The sequence below is a fragment of the Girardinichthys multiradiatus genome, chromosome 19, assembly GCF_021462225.1.
Source record: "Girardinichthys multiradiatus isolate DD_20200921_A chromosome 19, DD_fGirMul_XY1, whole genome shotgun sequence".
NCBI classification, from domain to species: Eukaryota; Metazoa; Chordata; class Actinopteri; order Cyprinodontiformes; family Goodeidae; genus Girardinichthys; species Girardinichthys multiradiatus.
The window spans coordinates 17,815,895-17,843,568 of NC_061811.1; the positions used below are offsets into that span (position 1 = coordinate 17,815,895).

The 27,674-nt window shown below is 38.4% G+C and overlaps 1 protein-coding gene and 1 long non-coding RNA gene across 10 annotated transcripts in view; one reads left to right on the forward strand and one right to left on the reverse strand.

Moving 5' to 3' along the window:
* Positions 1-10,605: 10,605 nt before the first annotated feature.
* LOC124855174 lies at positions 10,606-27,551 on the reverse strand. Its single transcript, XR_007035024.1, has 4 exons — positions 27,427-27,551; positions 16,174-16,283; positions 15,429-15,546; positions 10,606-10,751 (listed from the first exon to the last, which is right to left on the reverse strand). It is a non-coding gene; the product is annotated as an uncharacterized LOC124855174 (long non-coding RNA).
* The window catches only part of ralgapa2 (Ral GTPase activating protein catalytic subunit alpha 2), a 152,494-nt gene continuing 152,082 nt past the window's right edge, over positions 27,263-27,674 (forward strand). For 5 of the 9 annotated variants that reach the window (XR_007035021.1, XR_007035023.1, XM_047344791.1 and 2 more), the window contains exon 1: positions 27,263-27,663. Coding sequence is in view for 7 of the 9 variants with exons in the window: in XM_047344791.1 (XP_047200747.1) it covers positions 27,558-27,663 (106 nt within the window). In the remaining 2 variants the exon portion in view is untranslated. The remainder of the gene's footprint in view (positions 27,664-27,674) is intronic. The other 4 variants (XM_047344788.1, XM_047344794.1, XM_047344789.1 and 1 more) reach the window with 2 other exon arrangements.

Sequence of the window (27,674 nt, forward strand, 5' to 3'; positions counted from 1 at the left end):
TCCCTTCAGCTCCTGAGCGAAGGGGCTGATAGAAAAGATGAATTCTTCCGTTTCAATGTGCTTCCCTGTTTTCACCCAGTCGTGTAGTATCAAGGCTAGCTTTTTACATTTTAGCCAATTGCACGGTGCCTGTCGGGTAGTCGAATGCATGAATAAGGAGGAGGATTCACTCTCTGTCACTCTCTTTCTACCTCTGCAGTGAAGCAAGGTCTATGTTGACGTCAAGGACAGTGTATACTGGATAAGATCATTTTGACAAGGTGAACAGAGGCTGATGTTTTATTTTTTTCTCTCAAAAGGGCAAGACATGTTTTTTTTTTACTTTTCTATACCCATGTGCAATTAGCATTGGCAGATATGTTAAATAGATTTTACTTCCGCTTCTAATTGACGACTGTTTTGCTTAAAAAGCAGAGCTGAGGCTGTTGTCTTAGAGGCATAAAGACGTTACGCAATTATTCAGACTTATCCCTAGGAGTAAGTCCAGGCAGCCAGGGACACAGCAGGTGGCTAATAGACTAGCTCCCGGCAGCCACCCTGAAGCTTGATGCTTTGTGTCGAGGCCTTGTAAACTTCATGCACATTAAAGATCACATGCCACAATTTCACAGTACAGCAGGGGGACCAGGCCCCCACCATCCTTTGCCCCCGTTTGCCTAGTGATGGATGGTGTTGACAGTTACAAGCTGAGTACGAAGTGGAGCAATGCATAGGTCAAGGTTGAAGCTGCCAGTGCGGTGTGGGTGACAATGAAAGGTCTCCATGGTCGAAGCGCGCCACACAAACTATGCAGCCTGTTAGCACTTTGTTCATTTAAAGCCAATTTTTTTATTGCCCTGCCAGAGTCATTAAACGCAAAACAGGGCATAATTGACAGAACAGGGAATGGCTGAAGAACATGCACCAGAAATCAGTCATGTTAAGAAAATATACAATGCTTTGCAAAAGTGTTCATTTTTATTTAAATTTTTTTTTACATTTTGCTACAATACAACACATATGTTACAGTATTTTCTTAGGATTTTATGTGACAGATCAACACAAAGTAGTGCATAATTGAGAAGTGTAACAAATTATTACCCTTTTAACACCAGATTTTCTCACACGTATTTATTTATTTATTTATTAACTGAGTCATTTCATTTTTTTCCAGACATGACTGTCCACCTAAATTGAAAATCAGGCATGAAGAGCATAAATCAGAGAAGCAGCCTAGAGATCCATGATAACTCTGGAAGAGCTGGAGATTGACAGCTCAGGTGGGAGAATCGGTTGACAGGATGACCATGAGTCATCTACATATCTGGCTTGTATGGAAGACTACCAGAAAAAAAAGCCATTGTTGAAAGAAACCTATACAGGCCATGTTTGCATTTTCTCACAAGCCACGTAGGACAAGGCAATATTTGGAAGAAGGTACTCTGGTGAGATGATACTCAAGTTTAACTTGGCAGTGGCAATATTATGCTGTGAGGTTGCTAAATGCCCGGCAATCATAGAAGAATACCTGTTAGAGGCTGCAAAAGGGAAGAGACTGGGGAGGAGGTTCAACTCCCAGCAAGACAAGAATACTAAACATACAACCAGAGCTAAAATGGAATGGTTTAGATCAAAGCAGACCTAAATATTATAAAGCATATGTCCATAATTCCCATCCCATCTAACTGAACCTGAGCCAATTTACAAATAATGGGTGAAAATTTAGTTTTCTAGATGTGCAAAGCTGGGCCCATAAAACTTGTGGCTGTAATCGTAGCCTAAATACAAATGCAAGACACACTTATAAGATATTTATTTAAAAAAAAACTTGTATAATTTTTCGCCCTCCATTTCATAATTATGCACTACAGTGTGTTGGTCTATCACATGGAATCCCAATAAACGGCTTGTAGACAGTAGTTGGAACGTGACTAAATGTGACAGGAAAATATGGGTACTCTCACAAAGAACAGTATGTTAGTGGTTGACGCATCCTGTGTGGCACTGCTCGTAAAGCAGTGACTCCCATCACATTGTCCTGCAGGAGGGAATTTTCTTTTTCAACACAGCACTTCAGGATGAAGACATTTCTCCTGTCATTTTCGTCCAGTACTTCAGTGTAATTCTTTTTTTTTTCTCTCCCCTCCATTTTTTCCCCAGCGACTGCAGTATGTGGCAGTCTGAATTGTGTGTTATTACCCAGCAGGAGACAATATCATTACCACATATTTGCTGTCAAGGGTCTGCAAAGAATGGTGCTGTCTCGGGCCTCGGTGATCTAACAGCCTCACACAGGGCTCCAGAATTACCCACTCCTGGCTTGGGGAAGTCAAACACTACCAGTTAGAGAGGGGAGTAGACAAAAGAGAGGTAACCCGACCCACCCACCCACCCACCACCATACACAAACGCATACAACTCCTTTCTCATCAAAATAGAAGGGGACACACATCTTCTGCACCAAACAGAGGATGCTATTCCCCCAGCGCCTAGATAGAAATATATGTTTGGCTCAAGTGCTGAATGATACGAGACTGCAAGGTAGATTTGGACCTGACAGTGTGTCATTTCAGATAAATAGACAATTTGTAATCTCTCAGGTGTGCTATTGGTGATGGATGAGTTGCTGATAATTACCGGCACTCATATCAACTTTTTTCCTTGATGCATCTGAAATCTGCACGCTCAAACACAAACAATATGGAGTGTGTCAACGTGCAGAAACTGACAACATGCATTTTTTTTCTTAACATATCAGATTGTGACGCAAGGTTAAAGCAATTGACAGAGTTTATGTGGATGTGTCATGTAATGTGTTAGGAAAATAACTTCAGAATAGACAAACAATCCTTTCATAAAAACTACTATTCAGACTTTGTAACAATGTCTTTCTCATAAGACAAATAGAATTGCTATCATTTCCGTTGACAGCGTGCAACAAAGAGTTTATGCATACTGAGTGACAAAGCCATCTATTTTCTTCCTGGAAAAAAAGAGGCAATACACACTTTGGCAATTGAACCGCAAATGCGTAGTGAAAAGTTCTAACTCCCCCCCCACCCCGCCATCCGCCATCATTTATACAAGTCATAGAAATATTTGATTGCTCTTGCATATCTCCTCGCACTTAAGGAAGCAGCCAACCAATACTCAGCCACGCAAACAAAGCCCAGGACTCTATATGAGCCTATCATTTAAGAATCCAAGCCAATCAAGCTTGCAAACAATCAGGAGGGGAGAGAGGGAAAGGAACTGGGTGAGAGTACTTTGAAGATGTTAGCCGAGGCCCTTATTTAAGGTGAGATGTGGCTGTGCCTCCTTGATACATATCTGCACTGAAACAAGGAAAGAGTCCTTGAATTTTTCATAATGCTAGCCAGCTTTTTAAGGACAACACATTCACATTCATAAATTAAGAATCTGTAATGGTAAATTACAAGCATGCTGCTACTTAATAAGAAGAGGGATGTTTGAAACTTTCAAACTATTAAAGCAACAGCATTATGCAAGGCATTTATTCCTAAACATATTGGTTTTATTTTTGTTTTTCAACAACTCCAATGTGATGATTCATGTACAGTGGCTTGCAGCATCATTTATACTCCTTCAACTTCTTTACCTTTGGTCCAATGGCAACTTCAAATTCCTGTGTATTTTACTGGGATTATCTGTTAGAGGCCAACGCAACGTAGCACAGAATTGTGAAGCGGAAGGAAAATTATACATACGTTTAAAATATTTTTAGAAACAAAAATCTGACGTGCATATGTAGCCAGCCCCCTTTGTCAATACTTTGCAATTACAGCTGCACATCTTTTGGGGTATGTCTCCACCAGTTTTGCACATCTAGAGAACAACATAGCTCAAGCTCACTCAGATTCCATGGAGAGCATCTATAAAAAACTAATTTCAACTCATGTTTAGGGTTGCCGTCCTGCTGGAAGGTAAACTATCTTCCCAATCTCAAGTTTTTTTGCAGCCTCTAACAGGTTTTCTTTCAGGACTGCCCTCTATTTAGCTCCATTCATCTTCCCATCAACTCTGACCAGAAGCCATGAGCCTACAGATGAAAACGCATCATTATACAACCACCACTATGTTTCAACGTTGGGATGTTGTGTTTAGGGTGATGTGAAATTTTAGTTTTCCTCCACACATTGTGTAATGCTTGTGGGTCACATAATTCAATATCGGTCTCATTTGACTGTAGCACCTGCCACCACATGACTTGTGGAGTCCACAACTAGTAACTGTCCAGTCAAAAGAGTATCTAACTTCAGGAGTGGATCTCTACAGCTCCTTCAGAACTCTCAAACAACAGTGTCGTAGCGTTAGCTTGTACCACAGCTGGCATGTTTGGCATTCCGTCTTTTTCCTGCCGTTCTGTGTCATAGAGAAAGTAGGCTATCTCTAACAAGAGGGTCGCATATGGTTTATTTCCCAGGGGTTGGGCCATACAATTTCTATTTTCAAATGATGGATTGAACATGAGATGTTCAAAGCTTGGGATGTTGTTTTATTAACTAACCCTGCTTTAAACTTCCCCACAAACGTATCCCTGACCTGTCTACTGTGTTCCTTGTTCTTCATGATGCTGTTTTCCAAACGTGCCAGCCCTTAGCAAAACAGATGGATCTATCCTGAGATCAAATTGCACACAGGTGGATTTTTACTAGTTTACTATTTAGGTGTCTTCTGATGGCATTTTGTTACATTCGATTTAATTTAGGGGTATCAAAGTAAAGGAAGCTTAAAACAAATGCATGCCACACTTTTCAGAGATTTATAAGTCAAATAAGTTAGTCTTATTCGATAAAACTTTGTTTTGCTCTATCACACAAAATATGAGGTAAATACATCAAAGTTTATGGATGTAAGGTGAGAAAATTTCTAAAAGTTTAAGGGGTATGAATGCTTTTGCAACACCGATTGCAAAGAAAGGATATGAAATAGGAGACTAAGGACAAGGCAAGATGGTAAACCACTTTTTTCCAACAAGAGCAGCAAGGACTCACTTAATTTTACTTTATTTAAAGGTAAACCACACAGTAAGCTTACTGAAACTGATTTTAATTAATGTAGTCTTCCTGGATTCACCATTCTGCAGTTGATATCCAGGATCATGCATCAGTCAGATCTTGTATCAGAAGTGATATGAAATCTGAACAGTCACACATTACAAACATAGAGCACTCAAAGACTTTAGCTGATAGGATGACATGATAACGTTTTGAAATCACTGCCACTAAATTAACCTGATTCTAATAGGATCTGAAGTAGATAATGTGGAAAATTACTGTTTTCTTTTCAAGACGATATACAAAATGGAAAGCGCTACAAATTGATTCCTATTTCCTCCCTTGATGGTCTCCCCTCATCGGTGCATTTTCATAATTTGAGATAAGGCGATATGGCATTAATATTCCCCTATCTTATCTTGTCACATCCTGAAATTGTTGGAGAGGCTATGATTAGCTGAACAATAGCATGAGAAATGCACTTTATGAAGGCTATCCAGGTTTTTTATGACAATGAGTGGAGAGGCGGAGAATGGTCCTGGATAACAGACTCGTTCCTGGATCTTGCTTTGCCATGGTCTGGGCCAGACTTTAGCAAGAGCTTACAGGGCAGTAGCCTGGGGCAAGCTAAATGTTCTTTTCTTATTTGTCACTTGTTTTTTATTGAATGGATATTTCACAAACACAGTACTATTTTAGACTGTTTTTGGATGAGGTGGTTTGTTAGAACCTTTGAACCCAATTATGTCAGAAATAGTGATGCATTTCAATTTGTCTCATAGGTTACACCTAGGATGTGGGAATATCGTCACACCAGTGTTGAGCACATTCCAGTTGTGGAAAATTGGTGTGAACTGCTCTTCGCTTTGGTTCTACCTGTAGCAGCAATGCAAGACAATAACAATGCATTTCTATCCATGTATATAGTCGCTGTATGACCATATTCACAAACAGAGGCAGTTTGCAGTGTCATTGAATTTAATTATTCAAAATAACTGGGTTGCACTGGTAGGAACTGTACTTGTGTGTTTCTGTATAGCTGGAAAGGAATTTTACTAGTGTTATTGTCTTGAGGTGACATTTGCCGTTTTCTGTCGCTAGGTAAATAGACTGAATTGAATTAAATTGAACTGAAATTAACTAACAATACATGCACACCCAATGTTGGGCGTTTATGCAATGATCAGCTTTTTATCATTGTTTACGGGTCATGTAGGAAGCAGGAAGCCAGCATCAAGCCAATGGTGCATGGAGGACTCAAAAAGTGCAGTGTTTGGGACTGGTTAAATGCACCATTAAGCCTTTTAAAAAGAGCTCCACCCGTCAGAGACTAAAAACAAGTGTGGCTCTCTGCCTATCAATGGGCACCACTTAGGGGAAACAATGCCCAGTTGAGGCCAACCAGTTTTCTCATCAATGAACATCATAGATGAATAAGACCTGCTGTCAGCTTTGTTTTGACTCCAAAACACACAAAGCCCTGCTGAATATTATCCTAGTCCTTGTCCTCCAGGCTCTGCTAACAGGTGCGGCGCCTTTTTCTCAATGCACCATTTGATGAGACCACGGACAGGCTCGGAGTGGTAGGGGGCTTTGGTCTGCATCCTTTTTAATCCATGGTGCTATAAAAAAATTGAAATACAAAAGTTTGTTTGGCTAAAGTCAAAGCCCTGGAGCCTGGGACTCATCCGTCTGTCTGCCCAGGCTTCCCTCTCTTTTGGAAAAAGTTTCAACTCTTTTCTGCTTTTTATGGCCACAGCATTAAAGAAGACTCAGGAGGATCCGATTCCCAGTAACTCCCAGACGAGAAATACATACAGTTATGGCAGCCTCAATGTAAAGCATGAGGGGAAAAGGAGTGGTAAAAAGAAAAATGTCAGCTGCACACTGAACAACTGCCAGCATCTAAACTCGTACTAATACTTCCACTGCTTCATGAGATTACAGCTCCTCCACTCAGGGTCACAGAAAGGCCTTCAGCCCTGCAAAGTAAGAGGAAGAGAGAGAGAGAGGGGAAGAGTCAATGTTGAGCATTTTAATCTGGAGTCACAAAGATAAGATGCATTGGCAGATCAATATGTGCTCTATGGTGGCAGCTCCATGAGAACTCGCCTCTCTTTCTGTGCACCGAGAAGACTTTGCTCTCTGCGCCCCATGGCTTCATTTTAACCACAGACCACTGTTATCTGCAGCAACTGTCTCTTGGTGACATATCTCACTGGGGATGCTTTTAACCCCTTTAAAAAAAATTTAAAAACAGTGAATATCTAAAAAAGATCGGCTGTGAAATTTGCCTCGGAAAATCTCTCCAGGAATCACACGGTTTGAATATTTCACATCCCATCAGTCCTAGCTAGCTAGCTTTGGGGGGATATCCAGAGTAGTGATTAGATAAAAAGAAAGCTAAATTCTTTCTCTTGACTGTGGGAGATGTATAGCAATGGTATTTGCACTCTGCCGTGTCTGTGTGACTGAAGTTAAGAGTACAGGCGGCATTCAAGGTGTAATTTTTACTTTATTTGCTCTCCTTTGTGTTGTTGCAGCATTCCATCATTCCAGCATCATCAGATGAGCTGTTGGTGGTTAGGCAACTTCAAAAAGAAGACAAAAACAGATAAAATGAAATTTCTCTGTGCTTTTGAGAGCCTTTTTCAATAAATACAGAAACACCTTGAACTCCCTTAATTTTCAGCTTAATAAACACCTCCAAAAGCATGCCTTAATGTTTTTAAAACACATAAGTGAGTTATTACTTGTTGCATTCATTTTTGTATCCAGGAACTTGTATTCTTAACAATCCAAACCCCGTCCTTCACATTTCGTTTACGGTTGCTGATGGTTGTCTCCTGAACAGGAGAAAGATCATTAAAAAGGGGTAAAAAAAAAAAAAAAAGGCAAGTTATGGTCAGGTTTGTTTTCATCCTGGGCAGCAGTTCAAATGCAGCAGTGGCCTTGAGCCAGATGTAGCCCTGACAGGTAACAGAAAATGACAGCACAAATTTGAAAAAAAAAAAAAGTGTGCATTTGTCCTGTAAAAAACAACTAAAGCCATCTTAGTAAAGAGTATGCACAGCGAGCTGTGTGTGTGTGTGTGTGTGTTTGTGTGTGCTGTGATGTGACAGCAGACCTCGTTGAAGACTAGCAATCACTCCATTCAGCATCTGCTGCCACACAGCTCATATTGTCATTCCCCAGTTTAAAGGAACCTTGAGCGGCTTCAAAGATCTTTTCAAAGCCTTAATCCTAATAGGTCGCGGTTTGTTCTGTCACATCAAAAGAGGGGGTAGGGGTGGGGTGGGAGTGGGAGTGGGGTGGTGGTGGGATGAAGGGGGGGGGTAAATGCGTCGGGGCTGGCAAAGATTCTTAAGGGTGGAAGATTGGCAGAGGATTTGCAGTGCGGGGAGGACTGAAATCTGAAATATCGGACACAGAATGCCTGCTGTAATAGATATGAAATAGGTCTTCTCAACAGCATGAAAGGCTGACATTTCCAGAAAGTTTGTCATGAGAAGGCCCTTTTATTCCCCTTCATCTATCTGCGTTTGTACTGCCACCTTGTCCATAGTGGAAATTCGCAAGTGTCACTCTAACGGGTTAAAGAATAAGATTGGACATTTAAGATGTTTTTTCTCCCCCTGCTCCTTCCTTTTTTATTGAATGTTTAGACATTCCAGTGAGAGACCAATTGAGTCAGAGCTGTTCAGAAAACTGCCTTCTGCATAGCACTTAAGTAAAAAAAAAAAAAAAAAAAACACCATAGCCACTTGTTTCCTGGACTTGTATTAAACGGAGCTGAATCAAACACTGCCTTGAGGTGAAATATTTTCAAATTCCCAACATTAGAATCATTATTAGAGATAGAGGTCCATCTGCATACATTAGAATACATTGAAAAGTTTATTAATTTCACAAATTCAACTCAAATTGAAACTAATAATATTAATGATGTCATTATGGGTGAGGGTCTTTGTAGAACCAATGTGCAAACAGGAGCGTGGGAGACAAAAGATGCGTTGAATATTTAATAATAATTAGACAGATAAAAATAATGTCATGTAATGGCCTACACAAACCTTTTGTGTAGGTCATAATATATCTTGAGAGTTGTCACTGGCACCCTCCGCAGTCAGATTAAGCAACAAAAGGCCACTGCTAAAGAAGTTAGTCATTCACAGAGTGATATATTTGTGCATGGAAAGTTGAGTGTAAGGAAAAAGTGTGGTCAAGATAGGTGCACAAGCAACATGGATAATCACAGCTATGAGAGAATTGGGAAGCAAAGCCCATTAAAGAGGTTGATTAAGAACACCTGGACCGAGACTGGAGTTAGTTCTTCTACTGCCACTTCACACTGGTATATCCAGGACTAGGATTGCAGTCTTTGTGTTAAGCCACTCCTGAACCAGAGAAGACCAGAGACAGTCACTGGCATGTTTTGCGGCTTACCCCCCACAAGGAGGGCAGGCCACAAAAGATCAGTGCTAAAGAAGCTGGCTGCTCACAGAGTGTTGTATTCAAATGTCGTAATGAAAAGCTGAGTGGAAGGAAAACCTGCGGTACTCAAAAGTATACAATCATCAGGGATAACTGCAGTCAGAGTTAATTGTTTCAAGAGCAAACACACAGAAACATATCCAGGACATGAACTGCAACTAAACCAGAGACAACATTAAAAACATCTTGTCAAATGTCAAATTAATTTCAATAAAATATTTTAGAGGCTAAGGCTAAGCAAAGTGCTTTACAGTCAAGCTGAAATAAAATGAAAAGAACAAACAAAATTATATATTGTAATATCAGCAAAAACTCATTTTGTATTGGAATCAAATGCCAATGTATAAAGATCAGTCTTGTGCAGTAATTTCAATGTCTATGTGGTCTAAGAAAATGTGTACACAAATCTGTAAACATTTCCATAAAGTTTATATTTTGTTTGGAAATCAAGGTCCCAGAGTTTGGAGGATGAGTGGAGATGCGTGGAATTCAAGTTGCTTGAGGTTCAGTATAAAGTTTCCATAGTTAGTGATGATTTGAGGAGCCATGTCATCAAGAGTTTTTGGAGCACTTCATGCTTCCTGCTGCTGACAAGCAACATGAAGATGCTGATTTCATTTTCCAGCAAAACTTGGTACCTGCCCACCCTGCCAAAAGTATAAACAGGCCTACCTGGTTTAATGACTATGTATATACCTTTGCCTGAATGGCCAGCAAACTCGTCTGACCTAAACCCCAAAGAGAATCTGTTGAGATTGTTGTCAAGAGGACTATGAGACACCAGAGCCAATAAGGCAGACAAGTTAAAGGCTGCAATTAAAACAACCTATAATAGTGGCCTCGCTAATGAATCTAAATGAGTTTTATTTTTGAATTGAATTAGTGAAATAAAATATGTATTCAGTGATGCTCTAATTCACTGTTGGCACCTGAATATGCAATACAAATCTCTGGAGAGATTATAAGACAAGAAATCTTGTTGATGCCCTCAGTCTGAAATACCTCCGTGACATGGATGATAAAGTTCAAATCAAGTCTGCCAAAAGCATGTAGTGGCTGTGAGACGTGCTAGACCTGAGTGTCACTTATGTGTTTACTCCTCACCTCTCTGACACTTTATCAGCTCAGAAGGTGTCTCTTTCGCATTTCGTCCGATCGACTCAGCAGACAAAGAGATGTTTCCCGTGTTTCAACAGCGCACAAGTGTCCAGCTAATTAGGTGCTCATGGGAAACCAAGCATTGATTTTCTGTCAGTGCCCCTGCAAGATAAAGCAAACTGGGCTGTTTGTCTTGTTCTTCCAATGCACCTTGTGCCATTAATAACAGCGATTAAAACAGGTCTGGGCAGGGTTTGAAACATAAGCAAAGGACACTACACCCATGGGAACCCATATATGTAATGATGCAGTTTAATTGTTGGCAGGCTTTTATGAAATAGGTGGTAATCCGCCTCGCTGGGAGTCAACAAAGTTTGTCGAGGACTGAGTTGTCGAGGACTGAGTTGTCTGACCAAAAATATATTTTTTCAGCTCTGCAAAGGCATGAAATCCCTCTTGTGCTTGTTATTTCACACTCCTAGGGCCGGTTGTGGCACAGTAAACAAACAAATACATGTGAAATCACACAAACCACACACATATGTGCACAGTGTACTGAAAAAGAAAGGAAAACTTTCTAATGACCCCACATTTTCAGGCTAGTCTCTCACGAAGAATATCTATAAACCCAGTTAGCATTTACAACACCCTACATCATATAGAACAAGCTATGATCTTTTTTTTTTAAATTATCAACAAAACAAAAGTCCTACAAAAACCCGATTTTGAGCACATGGATAGTCGCTGTGAATAAATAATGGTTTCACTATCACACTGGACAACGTGCCAGCCACCTGCTAATCCAACCACACACAGGTAGAGCCAGCTGGGGTGACTCAGGGCCGCAGAAGCGGCCGTTCAGTTTGCCAGCAAACTAATCAGTGAAAGGGATGAACTCCAAGCTTGTCAGAGGGGTCACAGATGTAGGTGGAGGAGGTCCCACAACACAAGCCACAACAGAGTGACATGGCTTGAAGAATGGGAAGAAAAATCAAATCCCCCGGTGTAGGAGGTTGGAAGAGCACAACCCTCAAGGAGGTGAAGGAAGCTCTGCTGTTTGCTGCCCACACGTTACATGAATGTGTGGCGGTCTGAGGCGAGCACCTTCAGCCAGGCTGTGATAACCGGGTTCACGCTCATGAATGGATAGCTGCTGATGGACATTTGTGGGAGTACATGCTGGGTCCGTGCATGCTTTGATAATTTGATTTTCTCATTAGAAACCAGTAATGAAAAACAAAAAACATGTGTTTATTTCATTTTTGTTTTAAAATGCAAAATATTAAATTGCAATGGGGGCCATTTTTCCATTTTGTGGTCACAATGGATGAGTAGGAGTTTAAATTTGGTTTGGGTTTCCTTTTTATATTTTAAAGAATATCACAGATAAAGAGGACATTTTTATAGCCTTAGAAAGGAAGCATTAAAATCCATGTTTTTTTCATATTTAAAATAAGAAAACATAAAATCACCAGTAAAAAGAAACAACCTTCACCCAGAGACGTCACTGCTTTTATATGGTATGGGGGCGTGTTTTTGACTTAAGGTTCATCTGGAGTCTTTTTTTTTTTTTTTTACATACCTATCTGAATCAAAACTCATCAAAATTTAAAATATGTGTTTATTTCATGTGTTGTTCACCCATCAGTTTTGTTGTTAAAGAAAACACTGATTAGCAAAAGCAAGGTGTACATAATAAACCTGGCGGAAGAGCATATTATAGTTGCAGAATATATCAAACAAACGCATACTTTAAAAATGTAAAAGTCTGGACATGGCTTTTAAACCTTGTTGCATTTTTCATTGCATGCGAACCAGATATTGAAAACAACTGGTCCTTACCATATATGGGCAGTGTCGTGATGTCACAGGGTGAAGGCTAAGGCAAGTTGAAGTGTAGAGTGATTTCATATTTTCTCATTCTTTTTTGACCACAAATAATGACAAATGGCTTGTATTTAAATGTATTATTTTGTATTTTAAAATGAAAATATAAACAAAAAACACTTTTATTATTTTATTAGTGGTTTCTGATAAGAACATCCTACTCTAAAAGTATTCCATGTAAAACTGTGACTGTTGTTCATTTTTCATTAATGGTTTTTCTCCAATTGCCAAAACGTGCACAGACCAGGCAGTGATGTCACAGGTTAAAGGTCTAAAGGAGGTGTGAAAGGTGCCCACATGTGAAACAAATAACTTGTATTTAATTTATTATTTTGTATTTTAAAAGTTACTCTAGTAAACACCTCTCCATTACTGATTTCTAATAAGAAAATCCAATCAAACCATGCTGTATTGTGATCAAGACTATCATGACTTGACATTGCACCTCAGATGCAGTTTTTAATTGTCTCTCAAGCACTGCCCTAGTAGAACTAGAATTCATTTTGCTAGATAAACGACACGTCTTTGAAATTGAATTGAGCATTTTGTCTTTAAATTTAAGAATACGTGTGTGTCTCAGCCAGGAGAAGCATTATTACAGCTCCTTAACAGATCACCACTGGAAACCAGTCGGTATCGGCATTTAAAGGTACAAGACTGCAATTCAGGAGGTAATTTCACATCTTAACAGAATCCAATTAAAAGCACTGGCATTTCAATTAAACGTCCCCCTGGCTCCTCACTACAGTGTCACAACACAAGTGAAATTGGAATCAGATTACGGAGGGAATCTGAAGAAGTATTTTCGCATCGCAATAAGGATCATGCATTCCTGATAGAGGACTCTGGTCATGCATACTGCAGGGGGAGGGGGAAAATATCTTTGCCAACATTATTCATTTAAATCTCCCTTCTTATTAATTTCACAGCAGATTACCTGAGGAGATACCAAATGCTGTCAGCAACGAGTTTTAATTAAGTGTGGGGTATGTTGCCATGAGTACCTTATGTGAAACTGCTGCCTTATAATGCTCTTGTTTTAATTACTTCAGAGTGCCCCCTCATTAACCTTTTATGGAGATGTGCTCCAAAAACTTCAGCGTGTATTCAAACACTACACCTAGGATGCCCACATTTATATCTGCTTGTTTTATATTAAAACAAAAACCTCATGATTTCTCAAAAATAAAAAGTCAAAATAAAAGAAGGTAAAATGTTGAGTCAAATTGTGCTTTAAATGTCTCCATTGTAATGATTAAGGGTTAAAGCTAATAAGAATCCAAATTTCAGTTTCTTAGAAAGTTTGAATATTACACAAGACCAATCCCAATATACCTCCAATAATGTTGTGTTATGGCTATATTGTGGCATAAAGAAACTAGGGGAAGACTGTTAACTTGACAGTTATTCACACCCTCTGAAGGAGGGTAAGCCACAAACTGTTACTGATATATAAGATGGCTGTTCACAGAGTGCTGTAGCCTAGAATTTAAATAGAAATTGAGTGGAAGAAAAACCGTGATAGAAAAATGTGCACAACACACTGTGATAGACTTGAGACATTTAGGAAGCAAAACCTATTAAATTCTTTAGGAGAGATTCACATTTATATCCATACCTCAAAGCTAACATTGATCAATTTTCTCCAAAACAATTTTCATATTTAGTCAAATTGTACTTTGATCTATTTAAATGCGTTGATTATGGCTTAAAATTCATAAAAACCCTATCTTCTGTAAGCCATAGAAGATCGTTGTTCAAGAAGCTGGCTGTTCACAGAATGCTGCACCCAAGCATTTTAACCAAAAGTGAAGAAAATCTGTGGTAGAAAAATATGCACAAGCAACAGGAATAACCACAGCCTTTGAGACCTTTAGTAGGCAAACTTAATTTAACATATTTTCAAAATAAAATTTTCAACCTTTCTATTGCAGTGATTATGGCTTACTAATGAAAACCCAGACTTCAACCAAAAAAGGTCACTGTAAGAAGCTGGCTATTCACAGGGTGCTTAATGCAATAATAAAATTAATTGCAGTTGAGAGGAAGGAAAAAGTGTAGAAAAAATAGACTAGGATTGTAAAACAAAACCCATTGAAGAGTTAAGGGTAGATTCACAAGCCGTAAGCAGCGACGGGAGTCAGTGCTTCAAGAGCCACCATACACAGACCTCCATTTATGTAGGTACAATGCTCATGTTTTAATTACTTCAGAGTGCTCGTCTATTAACCCTTATGGAGATAAAATACAATAAAAAGAAATACTACACCTCAAAAGATAACAAATTTTGTATCAATTTCTGTACTGTTATAAAGCAAAAACTTGTAATTATTCTAGAAAATGATTTCAAAATAAAAGAAATAGTCATAATTAGTCAGATTGTGCTTTGAACTTGTTAACTTGTTGCTCTGTGATGACCCCTGGTGGGAGAAATACATTGAATTTATAGGACTTTATACATTTCGTACAAATATTCTACAACACTTCTGAAATGAAATATATTTGAAATATATTATACATAGATGTTTTTATCGTTTATTTCAGTCAAGTCATTTGGTTCTATGACTTTTCAATCTTTAAAAGGAGCCTCACATAAAGTTAGCTCCAGTTTTACACACAGTTTTCTGATTACGTCATTGTTCCGCACTTAAAGCAGCAAGCAGCTGTAGGTGGCCAGACAGGACATTTCCCATTTAAAATTGTTTTGTTATTAATTTGTTTCATAATTTTCCCCATTTAGATTTCAAAACTCGTACCAAAAAAGAAGGCCCCACTTACGGGTCTCTGGTCCAGTGCACACCCTCGTCAACTTAATGTAGTTACACAGAAGACATTAGCTTTTAATGGCACTTAATTGTCCAAAAAGGAAATCCATAACCACATAAGGAGAAAAGTCAAGTATTTCCAAGCTCTTTATAAGAACAATTTAGAGCAGACAAGTGCTTTTCAAACCTTGGCTTGAAATCAGTCCGGTCTGGTCAGGGGGAAGGGTGTTTATTTGTGAGCCTGCAGTGCCACCGTTTGGCCAATGAGCAAACTTTAATCCACTGCTGTATCCTGGCACTTGGCACTGAAATTAAAGGCACAAATATTTAAAATAAATGCTTTCACCCAAAAACAAGATCTATAATCACCCCCAACTCACCACAGAACTAGAGAGCATAAAACCATAACATTACAATAAATTATTTTAAAAATTCAGCTACACTGAACTATTTCCAGGTGCAGAATTAGAGAGGACAGAAAACATCTAGGGCAACTGTTATTAGTGATGGATTATTCTAGGTCCATATCATCTTGGATAATGAGCAGTAGCTTGCATTTCAAGAACATGGTAGATTTGCCAAGAAGGAACGATGATTACAATCAATTAGGAGTGATGACAAAGTGATGACAACAATAACCCGGCCTAAGTGTGTGTGTGTGTGTGTGTGTGTGTGTGTGTGTGTGTGTGTGTGTGTCTGTGTGAGAGAGAGAGAGAGAGAGAGAGAGAGTGTGTGTGTGTGTGTGTGTGTGAGAGAGAGAGAGAGAGAGAGAGAGTGTGTGTGTGTGTGTGTGTGAGAGAGAGAGAGAGAGAGACATTGTGTTTTATTCACACATCCTTCCAAACAATCCTGTTTTGTGTAATCAACATCTGTTGTGACAGGCAACCTCCTCCTTTCTCAGAATAGCCCACTTCAAATAATGAGTGTCATACCAAACTGCAGGGCAAAGGCTGATTTTGCTTCTCTTCTCCTCCTCTATGGCCTTCGTTCTCACTTCCCTTGTTTCTCTCTCCTTTTATCCAATCCATCTATTGCGGAGAATCTTGAAAAGGGGAGATAAACACTCTCACAACATTTTCTGTGTACATGTGGGGGGAGTGGATGAACTGCAATACTTTCTTCTCTGTTTATTGAGGATAGAGGTTTTAATGCAGCTACCTACAAAACACAGAGATGTTTTGTAGGTAGCTTGATTTGCTTTTGAGATTTTGAGAGGCTGCTCTGACACTGGTGCAAAATAATTTTGCACCTGTTTTATTGACTAGTAAAACACTTAATGTGCAGGCCAGAGACTTGAGAGAAATGTTTAAAAACAAACAAAAACAATCTTTTTATTTGCTTGCACACTAATGGTTTGGATGCAATCTTCTGGCAAATTTAGTCAACTTGAATTATACATGGAGCTTCAAACTTGCTGTATTTTTAGTTATTATTATCAGTTATTTAACTCAAAGGTGAAACTCATATGTTACATAGATTCATTACACACAGAGGGAACTATTTCAAGTGTTTATTTGTGGCTGAAGTCAGAGCTTCAAGATGTATCCAGAACATGGGCTACAACTGTTGCATTCCTGCTGCTTAGCCACCCTTAAACCAGAGACGTTGTTAGAAGTGTCTTACCGAGGCTAAGGAGCAATAGAACTGGACTGTTGCTCAGTGGTGAAAAATCCTGTTTTTAGATTAAAGTAAAGTTTGTCTTTCATTTGGAAATTAAAGTTCAAGGGAATGGAGGAAGAGTGGAGAGGCGCCGAATCCAAGCTGGCGATTTCATAGCCTGACGATTTGGGAAGCCATTTTATCTGCTTGTGTTGGATGTTTTCACAAGTCAAATATTTATATTTTAAAATCCTTCCTTTAATGGTTTTATGTAAAATTCAGATTTTCTGAGAAATTACATGTTTAATTTCTTATTAAACATTAGCTACAATTAATTCAAATTAATATGAAACATTACACTCTGTAAGAAAATTAACATTTCAATTATATTCATCTGTGTTTACTCTTTGAAACCGGAAATGTCAAGTATTTAACACATTTCATCCATTCATTGTGGACAGTCACCTATCGTAAGATTAACCTAACATGTATATTTTTGAACTGTGGGAGGAAGCTGGAGAAACCCGGGGAGAAACCATGCATGCGCAGCAAGAAATTCACAAAACTCCACGCAGAAAGGCCATGATCGGATTCAAACCTAACGCCTTTTCATTGTAAGGTAACAGTGCTAACACCTGCACCACCATGCCCTTAAATCATTTCAAATAAAACTTTGTTATATTAGGCTATATGTAGAAGCATAGTAACCCATAGGAATATTCTGCATGACAAGTTACAAAATTCAATCTCATTATGAATCTAAATCTTAAGCTGCTTTGTCCAAACATATATTTATGTAAAATACAAATAAAATAATTTTTCCAGCTTAGCCTCGATGTTTATTGCCACTGAAATGATACAGACAAGTCAAATGATTGCGATTAAATTTCAACCCAGAGTTGCTCTTTAACATTTTCCAGCAATATTACCAAACTTAAGACTTTTCAGCAGCAACCAAGCTAACCCTAGCCATCAGTCGGACCCTAGCAGCAGCAGCCCAGCTAACCTCAAGTATCCAACAGACGTCGATGCAGCAAGTATTCTGCAAACAGTGAGAAAAAAGGCAGTCATTAAACATCACAGACGAAAGGTTTTTCAGACCCTAAACCATACTTGCATAATATGGGACTAAATGGCTAAGCAAAGGGGGCTTGGGAGTATTATTGTTTTGTATGAAAGAACATCTGATATGCAAACAACTGAAATGGACATCTGTCAATAATATTGAGTTCATTGACCTTAATGTTGCTCTTCAATCACAAATGTAATTTACATTGATTGGAATTTACGGGCCTCATTCGACCTCTAAGACTTTTTATGATGAATTACAGGCTGTTCTTAAATAATCTGTCTGGAAGATAAATATAAACTGGCTTGACAAACTTGTTAAATTAATAACCAGAATTCATTACCTGATACAGCAATAAATAGTCCTACAAGAATAAATAAATAAATCACCTAAAGCATGTATTGATCTGCTGATTGGTAATAAGTGTGACAGAATTGAAAAAACTTACAATATGTGAAGTGTTGTAAAGAATGCAGATGTGTAGGTCTAAAGAGCATTATAATTGGAGTTGCGGCTGGGGGTACAAGACCCCACTGCTTGATGACAGAAGTTTCCCCTCACCCAAACTCAAAGCCCTAAGTGTCTATTGCATTAATATTAAGGGGCAGGACTGGGCCAAATATAGCAGAGGGGGGCACTGCATAGGGCTCCCCCCCATGCCCACAAGGGCCATCATCCCACACCCCAATATCCTACTGGTGTGTGGTGTTGCATATGTGAGGGAGGAGGGGATGTGCACCAAGGCACCAGTTCAGGAATTACAATGTAAAAAGGAAGTGATCAATGATCCAAAAGAGATAGCAGCGGCTTTTAATATGTATTTCATGGACTATGTAAAGATGTTAACAAAAAAACGCTGACTCACAAACTCTAAATATAATACTGATAAATACTAACCCACCAGTTTTTATCCCATGTATAGTATCTGCAAAGGAAAGTGATAGAAATGTTAATCATTTAAGAAACTCTAGGGCAAAAGACATGTTCAGCTCTGATATGATTCTCCTTAAAATACATAAACAATCACTTAGTACTCCTATCACTAATATTATAAAATCAATCCATAAATGAAAGTGTGTGTACTCAAAGTGTACTTAAAACTAGAGACCCTACAGATGTCAGTAATTATAGACCAATAAGCATCCTTCCAGTGGTCTCTAAATTGCTCAAAATGCATAGCAGAACAGCTAATAAATCATCTTAAATACGGCCTGTTTAATCTCCACCTAGTGCAGTTTGGTTTTAGAAAACATCATTCAACTGAAACAACTATGTGCCTTTTTCTAGAAAATATCAAGTCTAAGGTAAATGAAAGTGAAGCAATTGGAGCTGTGTTTTCATTTAAGTTAACCTATATGAATTTATCTGCAACAACTACAATTACATTACAATGTAATTAATCATATTGGACACAAAAAAAACATTGTGTAAGAGTGAAAAAAATATCCCATTAAGATCAGAAAATCAATGTGGGGTACTTCAGGGTTCAGTCGTGGGATCAATAATATTTAATGTTTACATCAATTATCTCCCAAATTGTTGTCCACTTATATCTACTGTGTCAAATGTAAGCTAAGTATAAATGGCACATACATTTAAATATAAACTCGGAGTTTAAATTTAAACTCAGAGTTGTTATTGACACCACATTGTTTTAAGCAACAAGTGAAAAATTATGTGAATAGAATTAAATTTAACCTGTCCAATTTTAGATGCGTCGGACATAATGTAACATTTGAAGAAAACTTGGCTATAATCTTGCATATTTACCTATTAATGTTAATTAATATGCCCTGCCCCTTTTAAAATAAATAATCCGAATCTCAGATTATAAACATTCTTTTCTAGAGTTTCCTCTCTGAAGTGGATGTTGGAGATTCTTTACACCAATAGTTCAGAGAAAGAACCTAGTTTTCCTCAAATTTAAAGTATTAAATAGCTACAGGACTAAACTGTTGTACCTTTAGTGTCGCTGAAAGTGATTTCACAGTGAATGTCAATAAAATAAAATATAATTAGGTCTCATTTATTTAAGTAAAACTCCTTCATTTAATCATTGTTTGTAATAATGGGTTCACTCAGTGATGTAAATTAGTTGAAAAGCATGCAGCACTTTGGAGTTAATTACATTTTCAGGTATATGTTGGAATAACAATATTTTACCATTTAGTGGTTTTAGAAGCAATTGTCAAGGGGAAGATTTCAGTCTAATTTTGTTGTATTTTAAAAGAAAACAAACTCCATCTAAGCAATATAAGGAACATACGGTTGCAGTCTTCAACAACCAAACACATACAGGTCCTTCTCAAAATATTAGCATATTGTGATAAAGTTCATTATTTTCCATAATGTCATGATGAAAATTTAACATTCATATATTTTAGATTAATTGCACACTAACTGAAATATTTCAGGTCTTTTATTGTCTTAATACGGATGATTTTGGCATACAGCTCATGAAAACCCAAAATTCCAATCTCACAAAATTAGCATATCATTAAAAGGGTCTCTAAACGAGCTATGAACCTAATCATCTGAATCAACGAGTTAACTCTAAACACCTGCAAAAGATTCCTGAGGCCTTTAAAACTCCCAGCCTGGTTCATCACTCAAAACCCCAATCATGGGTAAGACTGCCGACCTGACTGCTGTCCAGAAGGCCACTATTGACACCCTCAAGCAAGAGGGTAAGACACAGAACGACATTTCTGAACGAATAGGCTGTTCCCAGAGTGCTGTATCAAGGCACCTCAGTGGGAAGTCTGTGGGAAGGAAAAAGTGTGGCAGAAAACGCTGCACAACGAGAAGAGGTGACCGGACCCTGAGGAAGATTGTGGAGAAGGGCCGATTCCAGACCTTGGGGGACCTGCGGAAGCAGTGGACTGAGTCTGGAGTAGAAACATCCAGAGCCACCGTGCACAGGCGTGTGCAGGAAATGGTTTACAGGTGCCGCATTCCCCAGGTCAAGCCACTTTTGAACCAGAAACAGCGGCAGAAGCGCCTGACCTGGGCTGCAGAGAAGCAGCACTGGACTGTTGTTCAGTGGTCCAAAGTACTTTTTTCAGATGAAAGCAAATTCTGCATGTCATTCGGAAATCAAGGTGCCAGAGTCTGGAGGAAGACTGGGGAGAAGAAAATGCCAAAATGCCAGAAGTCCAGTGTCAAGTACCCACAGTCAGTGATGGTCAGGGGTGCCGTGTCAGCTGCTGGTGTTGGTCCACTATGTTTTATCAAGGGCAGGGTCAATGCATCTAGCTATCAGGAGATTTTGGAGCACTTCATGCTTCCATCTGCTGAAAAGCTTTATGGAGATGAAGATTTCATTTTTCAGCACGACCTGGCACCTGCTCACAGTGCCAAAACCACTGGTAAATGGTTTACTGACCATGGTATCACTGTGCTCAATTGGCCTGCCAACTCTCCTGACCTGAACCCCATAGAGAATCTGTGGGATATTGTGAAGAGAACTTTGAGAGACTCAAGACCCAACACTTTGGATGAGCTAAAGGCCGCTATCAAAGCATCCTGGGCCTCCATAAGACCTCAGCAGTGCCACAGGCTGATTGCCTCCATGCCACGCCGCATTGAAGCAGTCATTTCTGCCAAAGGATTCCCAACCAAGTATTGAGTGCATAACTGTACATGATTATTTGAAAGTTGACGTTTTTTGTATTAAAAACACTTTTCTTTTATTGGTCGGATGAAATATGCTAATTTTGTGAGATAGGAATTTTGGGTTTTCATGAGCTGTATGCCAAAATCATCCGTATTAAGACAATAAAAGACCTGAAATATTTTAGTTAGTGTGCAATGAATCTAAAATATATGAATGTTAAATTTTCATCATTACATTATGGAAAATAATGAACTTTATCACAATATGCTAATATTTTGAGAAGGACCTGTAGTAATATGTTTTCCCTTTTAGATTTAGTTGGGTTTTTGTTTTTCTTTTCATTTCAAACCTATGCGCTACTTTGTGTTGGTCTATTAGGTAAAACCCCATTATAATGCTCAGAAATTTGTAGTGTTGTGATTATGAATATGAATATATTATTTAATATTTAATATTAATACTTTAATATTTTATTAAATAATATTTCGGTCTGTTAAGGGTTGTCCTGTGAATACCAGCCCAACAAGGCGGTGGTATTAGGACAAAATTGAAAGGCATGAGCCAAGCCCTGACATTATTGAACAGCAAAACTCTGCACACACATGGAATGAATTCACACAATCTCTTAAAATATAATAATTTATTAACAAAAATACGTCAACTCAAGTCAAACATATATCATCAAACTCTTTACAATGCTAAAACAATCCAACTAAACTAGGATGAAAGAATAAGGAACACCAATGGGCTATGTACAATATAAACAAGTTGATCAAAGATTGTTGAAAACCATAACCGAAGGAGTGATGCATCATTACCATGCAATGTTATTTATGTTTGAGAACCAAGGATTATCTTGAAGAATCTGGAAGTTAAGTTAAGTTAGTCTTGGAACCAACTTAGGCAATAATTGGCATACCTTTAGACAACCATTCACAATGCAAGATCAGATAAAATATTATTTTAATAAAATAATATTTTAAAGAATGATTTGCTGAATAAAACCAACCTTATGGATGACCAATTCTCAACGGTGTTTAATTAGCTGCCTTTATTTATTAAAATAATATTTAAATAAATATTATGTTGTATAAGAACCAAATCTTTGAGAAATGGGCTTAATTGTGTTACTTGTTTATCAGGTTTAGTAAAATAATATTTAGGGAAATATTATTTTACTAGACTGAAAACTAACAACCTTTTTGGGTAAATGATCTTAGCAGGCAAGCATGTATTCTTAGCAGTTAGCAGTTAAACCTAACAAAAGAAGCATATCATCAGAATCAAACACATACCTTTAATAAAGCAATAAAAGGGTTAAAATGCATAAGCGCGGATGGCGCGTTATGGCCGATCTTCTGTGTTTAAAATCACCCTTTAAATAAAGTTTGTCTTAACTTAAAAAAAAAAACACAAACACACAAACTGAGCACATGTGCTGAACAGATAATCTGCTAGCACTAAGATGGCTGAGTTTTCAACACAAACAAAACCAAACCTCATAAAACGAAAAATATTTAGATTATTTCACTCTAAACTACTTCTCTCTGCCCAAAACACAACCTCTTACGTGAACCGTGCTGAGGAAAAGTTGTCTGGGGCGACGAAGTTGAAGAAAGCATCCACAGTGAACAAAGGGTTAGTTTGCAGCAAGGTTTTATTTGGACAGTGACGTCACGGGAAGTCCCCTGTTACCCTGTTTCTGGCTGTGCTTGAAATAGGTTAATGCGATTTATTTTGAAAGTTCCAGTAAAGTTCTTTTCATGTTGTACCCATGGCTGTGGTCCCAACAGTAGTTCAAAAATTAAAGGGGCGTGAATACTTTTGCAAGGCTCTGTGGGTTATTTGTGTAACACTTCAGAACTGAAATTATTCAAAAACAAATGTTGTTTTTGGTTGTAAAATAAATCTTTCCTTAATAATCATTTTTTTAGTCCTGACTTATTCACTACTCACAAAAGCTAGGGATATTTGACCTTTGGGTGACATTTATGGAGAATGCAAGAAGATCACGCAACTGTATATTATATCATGAAAGTCGGGCATTTAAGTAGAAGCATGCAGTGGTGATTTCCTCATCACAAACAATTTATTGAAACAAAAGCCAAAAACAGTGGTGGGTATACCACAACAAAAAATGTCAGTGCCTTAATAACGTGTCATGTGGTCTTGAGTATCAGTCACAACTTAACAACGAAGTGTCATGCTGTTCACAAGTGGACTTATTGTGTGCTGAGGCACAGCAGAGTTACGAGGCTCTAGACGGCGACTCAGCTGATCCCATAGGTTTTCTATAGGATTCACATCTGGAGAAAGTGCAGACCAATCCATTCCAGGTACTCCAGTCTCCAGCAGCTGTTTCCTAATGATGCGACCTCGATGAGCTGGAGCACTGTCACCCAAAAAGATGAAATTAGGCCTGCGTTGTTCATGAACGAATTGATAGGATTAATGATGTTATTCATGTAGTTTGGGCTTGTCACTCTACTATTTACAAAGTTTAAAGTAGTTCTGTGTTGACTAGACACACTTGCCCACACTGTAACACCACCACCACCAAAGCACTCTCCATGACATCTCCAACATCGTTGGCGGCCATCATTTGTGCTCAACGTGAATCGACTTTCATCAGAAAACAGCACTGAGGCCCACTGGTCCTTCGTCCAGGGTAAATTCTCCCCGGTCCATGCCATTCGAAGATGCCTGTGCCTTGTAGTGTGGTCAGGTACCCTTGCTGGTCACTTGGATGCCTCTCACCTTCGTTAAATGTGCCTGGAGTTGAGTCCCATTAATCATCCGGTTCCGCAGGGCGCTGTTCACAATGAAGCCGTCATCAGTGTGGGATGTGGCCAAAGGACGCCCACTTCTATGCCTTTTTGTGACTCTTCCAGTCTCTCTGTTGAAACAAGCTGATGAAACTCTAAGCTCATTGACCCCTTCCATCTGAGATCATTATGTTTGAAGCCTGGCAATGGCAATGTACTGTTGATCAGTTCTTGGACCAAAACACCGGTTGTGAATTTTGCCGTGAAACTCCTTGTTAGAGAACAGAAAGTTGTAAAAAAAAAAAATACTGAAACATTGAACAATTTCACATGTGCATTCAAAGGTTTAGAGAAGGTCACATTAAGTTCACCTGTAAAGGTTATAGTGTATAGGTTTATCTTGAAAGTTGACCCGAAAGCTGAATATTTCTAAATTTTTGTGAGTAGTGTATTTTTTTTGCCCTGGTTAAATCCAGTCTTAAATTAATTTTTTCTTCTTTTGATTTTTTCCTATTGTTTCAAGCCACTATTCAACATCAGTTTCTTCTGTCTGAAGAACATGATGTTATGTTTTTCTCCCTCTCCTTTGTATTATTTCATTTACCAATTTCCCGTCTTTTAGATCACAACATAGTTTTAAATGTACCTGCCTAAGTTAAACAGCGATGATCACAACAGCAATTAAACAATGAATGGAGCTCCAGCTGAACAGAAATGATTGGGTTCTGATGGTAAATTGTGAGAATACACCGTGTAATTGAACGTGAATGTGTACTGTACCTGAAATGGATGAATTTTACCCTACAGTTATTATGAAATATTTGATGATAATAACACATTCACAGAAAATTAACTTCAGTTCAGTAAAGTGTGTAATACTATAATTACTTTGCCTTAAATGGAAGCACTTTGTTTCAACTACAGCTGTTATTAAGTAAGCCACATCAATTACTAGAATACAATTGTGTTGAAACATTTAAATGGAACTCAGAAATTTGTGAATTGATTATGGTACTACTGTTTTATTTCTGTTATGGCCACATGATAAATATATATGGTTTCTAACTTGAATTGCGCCTGTATGTGTATCCTACCAGACACTTACAGTCTAAAAGGTGCTTTTCTTTTGTTTGTTTTGCAGATCTAAACAGAATGTATTATAAATCGATGTCTGTCTTTTTTCTATTTGTCCTGAGAGCAGGATGTATTCCACTTCTTGCTCTTTGACATCTGGTCCAGGATTTAGCCCAGTACCCATAATATGAGTTTATTAAAGGGGCGGTAAAATAGATATAGAGAACTGATAAAAATGTGACACAACAGAATTTGTTTGCCTTAAAGTTTTCCGCATTTTTTCAGATCATAGCCATATAAAAAACTGTTTTTAAATGATGATTTTATTAAATAAGGGTAAAAAGCTATCCAACCCAACCTGGCCCTATGTGAAAAAGTTAATACCCCCCCTTATTAAATAATGAATTAACTTTGATTAAACTACATTTTTTAGAAAGCCGGACTCACTTTCACTGGCCAAACTCAAGCCTGATTATTATCTGAGCTGCAAATATAAATCATTTAAAAGAACCTCTCTGAGTTCTACAAATCGTCTAAAAAAACTGTAGACAAACAAAGTCACTAACATCTATCAGTTTTGAATGGGTTAACGAGCTATTTTCTAGACTTTGGCACTACAGCCACAACCACAGTGAGAGACATAATTCACAAATGCAGAAAACATGCAGCAGTGGTGAACCTTCCCAGGAGAGGCCGGTCAACCAAACGTACTCCAAGAGCACATCAACGATTAAACCAGGAGGTCACAAAACAACTCAGAACAGCATCTGCAGACCTCAACTCCTCAGTTAAGGTGAGAGTTCAATATATAACAATAAGAAATAGACTGGACAAAATGGCAAGGCCAAAACCACTGCTGAACTTAAATGACACAAATGACACGAAATATCTTTTTGGAAAATATTCAGTGGACTGACAAGACAAAAGTGGAACTTTTTGGAAGGTGTGTGTCAGATGTTACATCTGACCCAAGGCTAACCCAGCATTTCAGAAACAGACCACCATACTGACAGTCAAACATGGTTTTGGTAGTTTGAGGGTTTGGAGCTGCTTTACGTTTTTGAGACCTGGACAGCTTGCCGTAATTGATGGAATCATGAATTTTGCTCTCTAGCAGAAAATCCTGCAGCAGAATGACTGGCCATCAGTACAGAACCTTAAGCTCAGTCACACTTTGGCTGTCCAGCAGGACAATTATCCAAAGCACCGTATCAAGGCCACGTCTGAATGACTCAAATAAACTTAACAAATTTAGTTTTGGAGTGGTCTAGCCAGAGTCTGGACTAAAATCCATTTCAGATACTGCAGTATGACCTGCAATTTATTCAGGAAAACCCCCTAACGTGGCTGAATTAAAACATTTCTGCAATGGAAAGTTGGGGGGGGGGGGGGAATCCCTTGTTGGATTACAGATTCATTGCTAGATATCGCAAACTCTTCATGACAGTTGTTGCTGATGAGAGTGGCACAACTAGTTACCAGGTTCTTAACTATTTTATTTGTCTTTCAGTTGATTAATACAGAACCTGTAAGAAAAACGTCAAGAAATAATTTATCTTGGTCTCTTGTTCTTTAAATTTCATAAATCGGTAGTTTTAACAGGGTGTGCTGATTTTTTATATCTACTTTATGTCATGGATCTCTGTGAGGAGCAGCCTCAAATGGATGCACCAGAGGGCGCTTGTGAGCCATAACAAGACGTTCATGCAAAAAGCTGTCATAGTAACATTGTCTTTGAATGCCTTTTTTATTCAAAAAATATATTTATAGATTTTATTTATTCTTTATTCATTGTGTAACACATAGCTATTGAGATAATCAATCGTCGTTTATATAGTTTTTAAATCGGACGATGTCATAAAAGCCTGCTCCTTAACTGGAAAATAAAATGTAGGTTATTTTGAACACAATTGAATGCAAGGTGGAACTGAACAATAAACAGAAAGGCGTATATTCACACGATCTAACCAGTCCCTTCTGTCTGGCTGTGCTTCCGTATTTACACACTCACCAAAAAAAAAAAAAAAAAAAAAACACACACATACATACACACGGGGCTCACCAGCGGCCGTCGGGTGAATGTTTACCAAGCAAGCATAGAGTGGTGGTGCGGAAAGTGACAGTCACACTGGAGCCTGGCTGTATGGTGAAACACAGGTGATTTCTGCTTCCACGGTTGCATTTTAGAGCGGAATGTTCACTCGAAGGGGGTATGGGGACGTCAAGAAATCTACACAGAAAGTTCTGGACCCAAAGAAGGATGTTTTGACTCGACTGAAGCACCTGCGGGCGCTGATAGGTGAGTGAAAT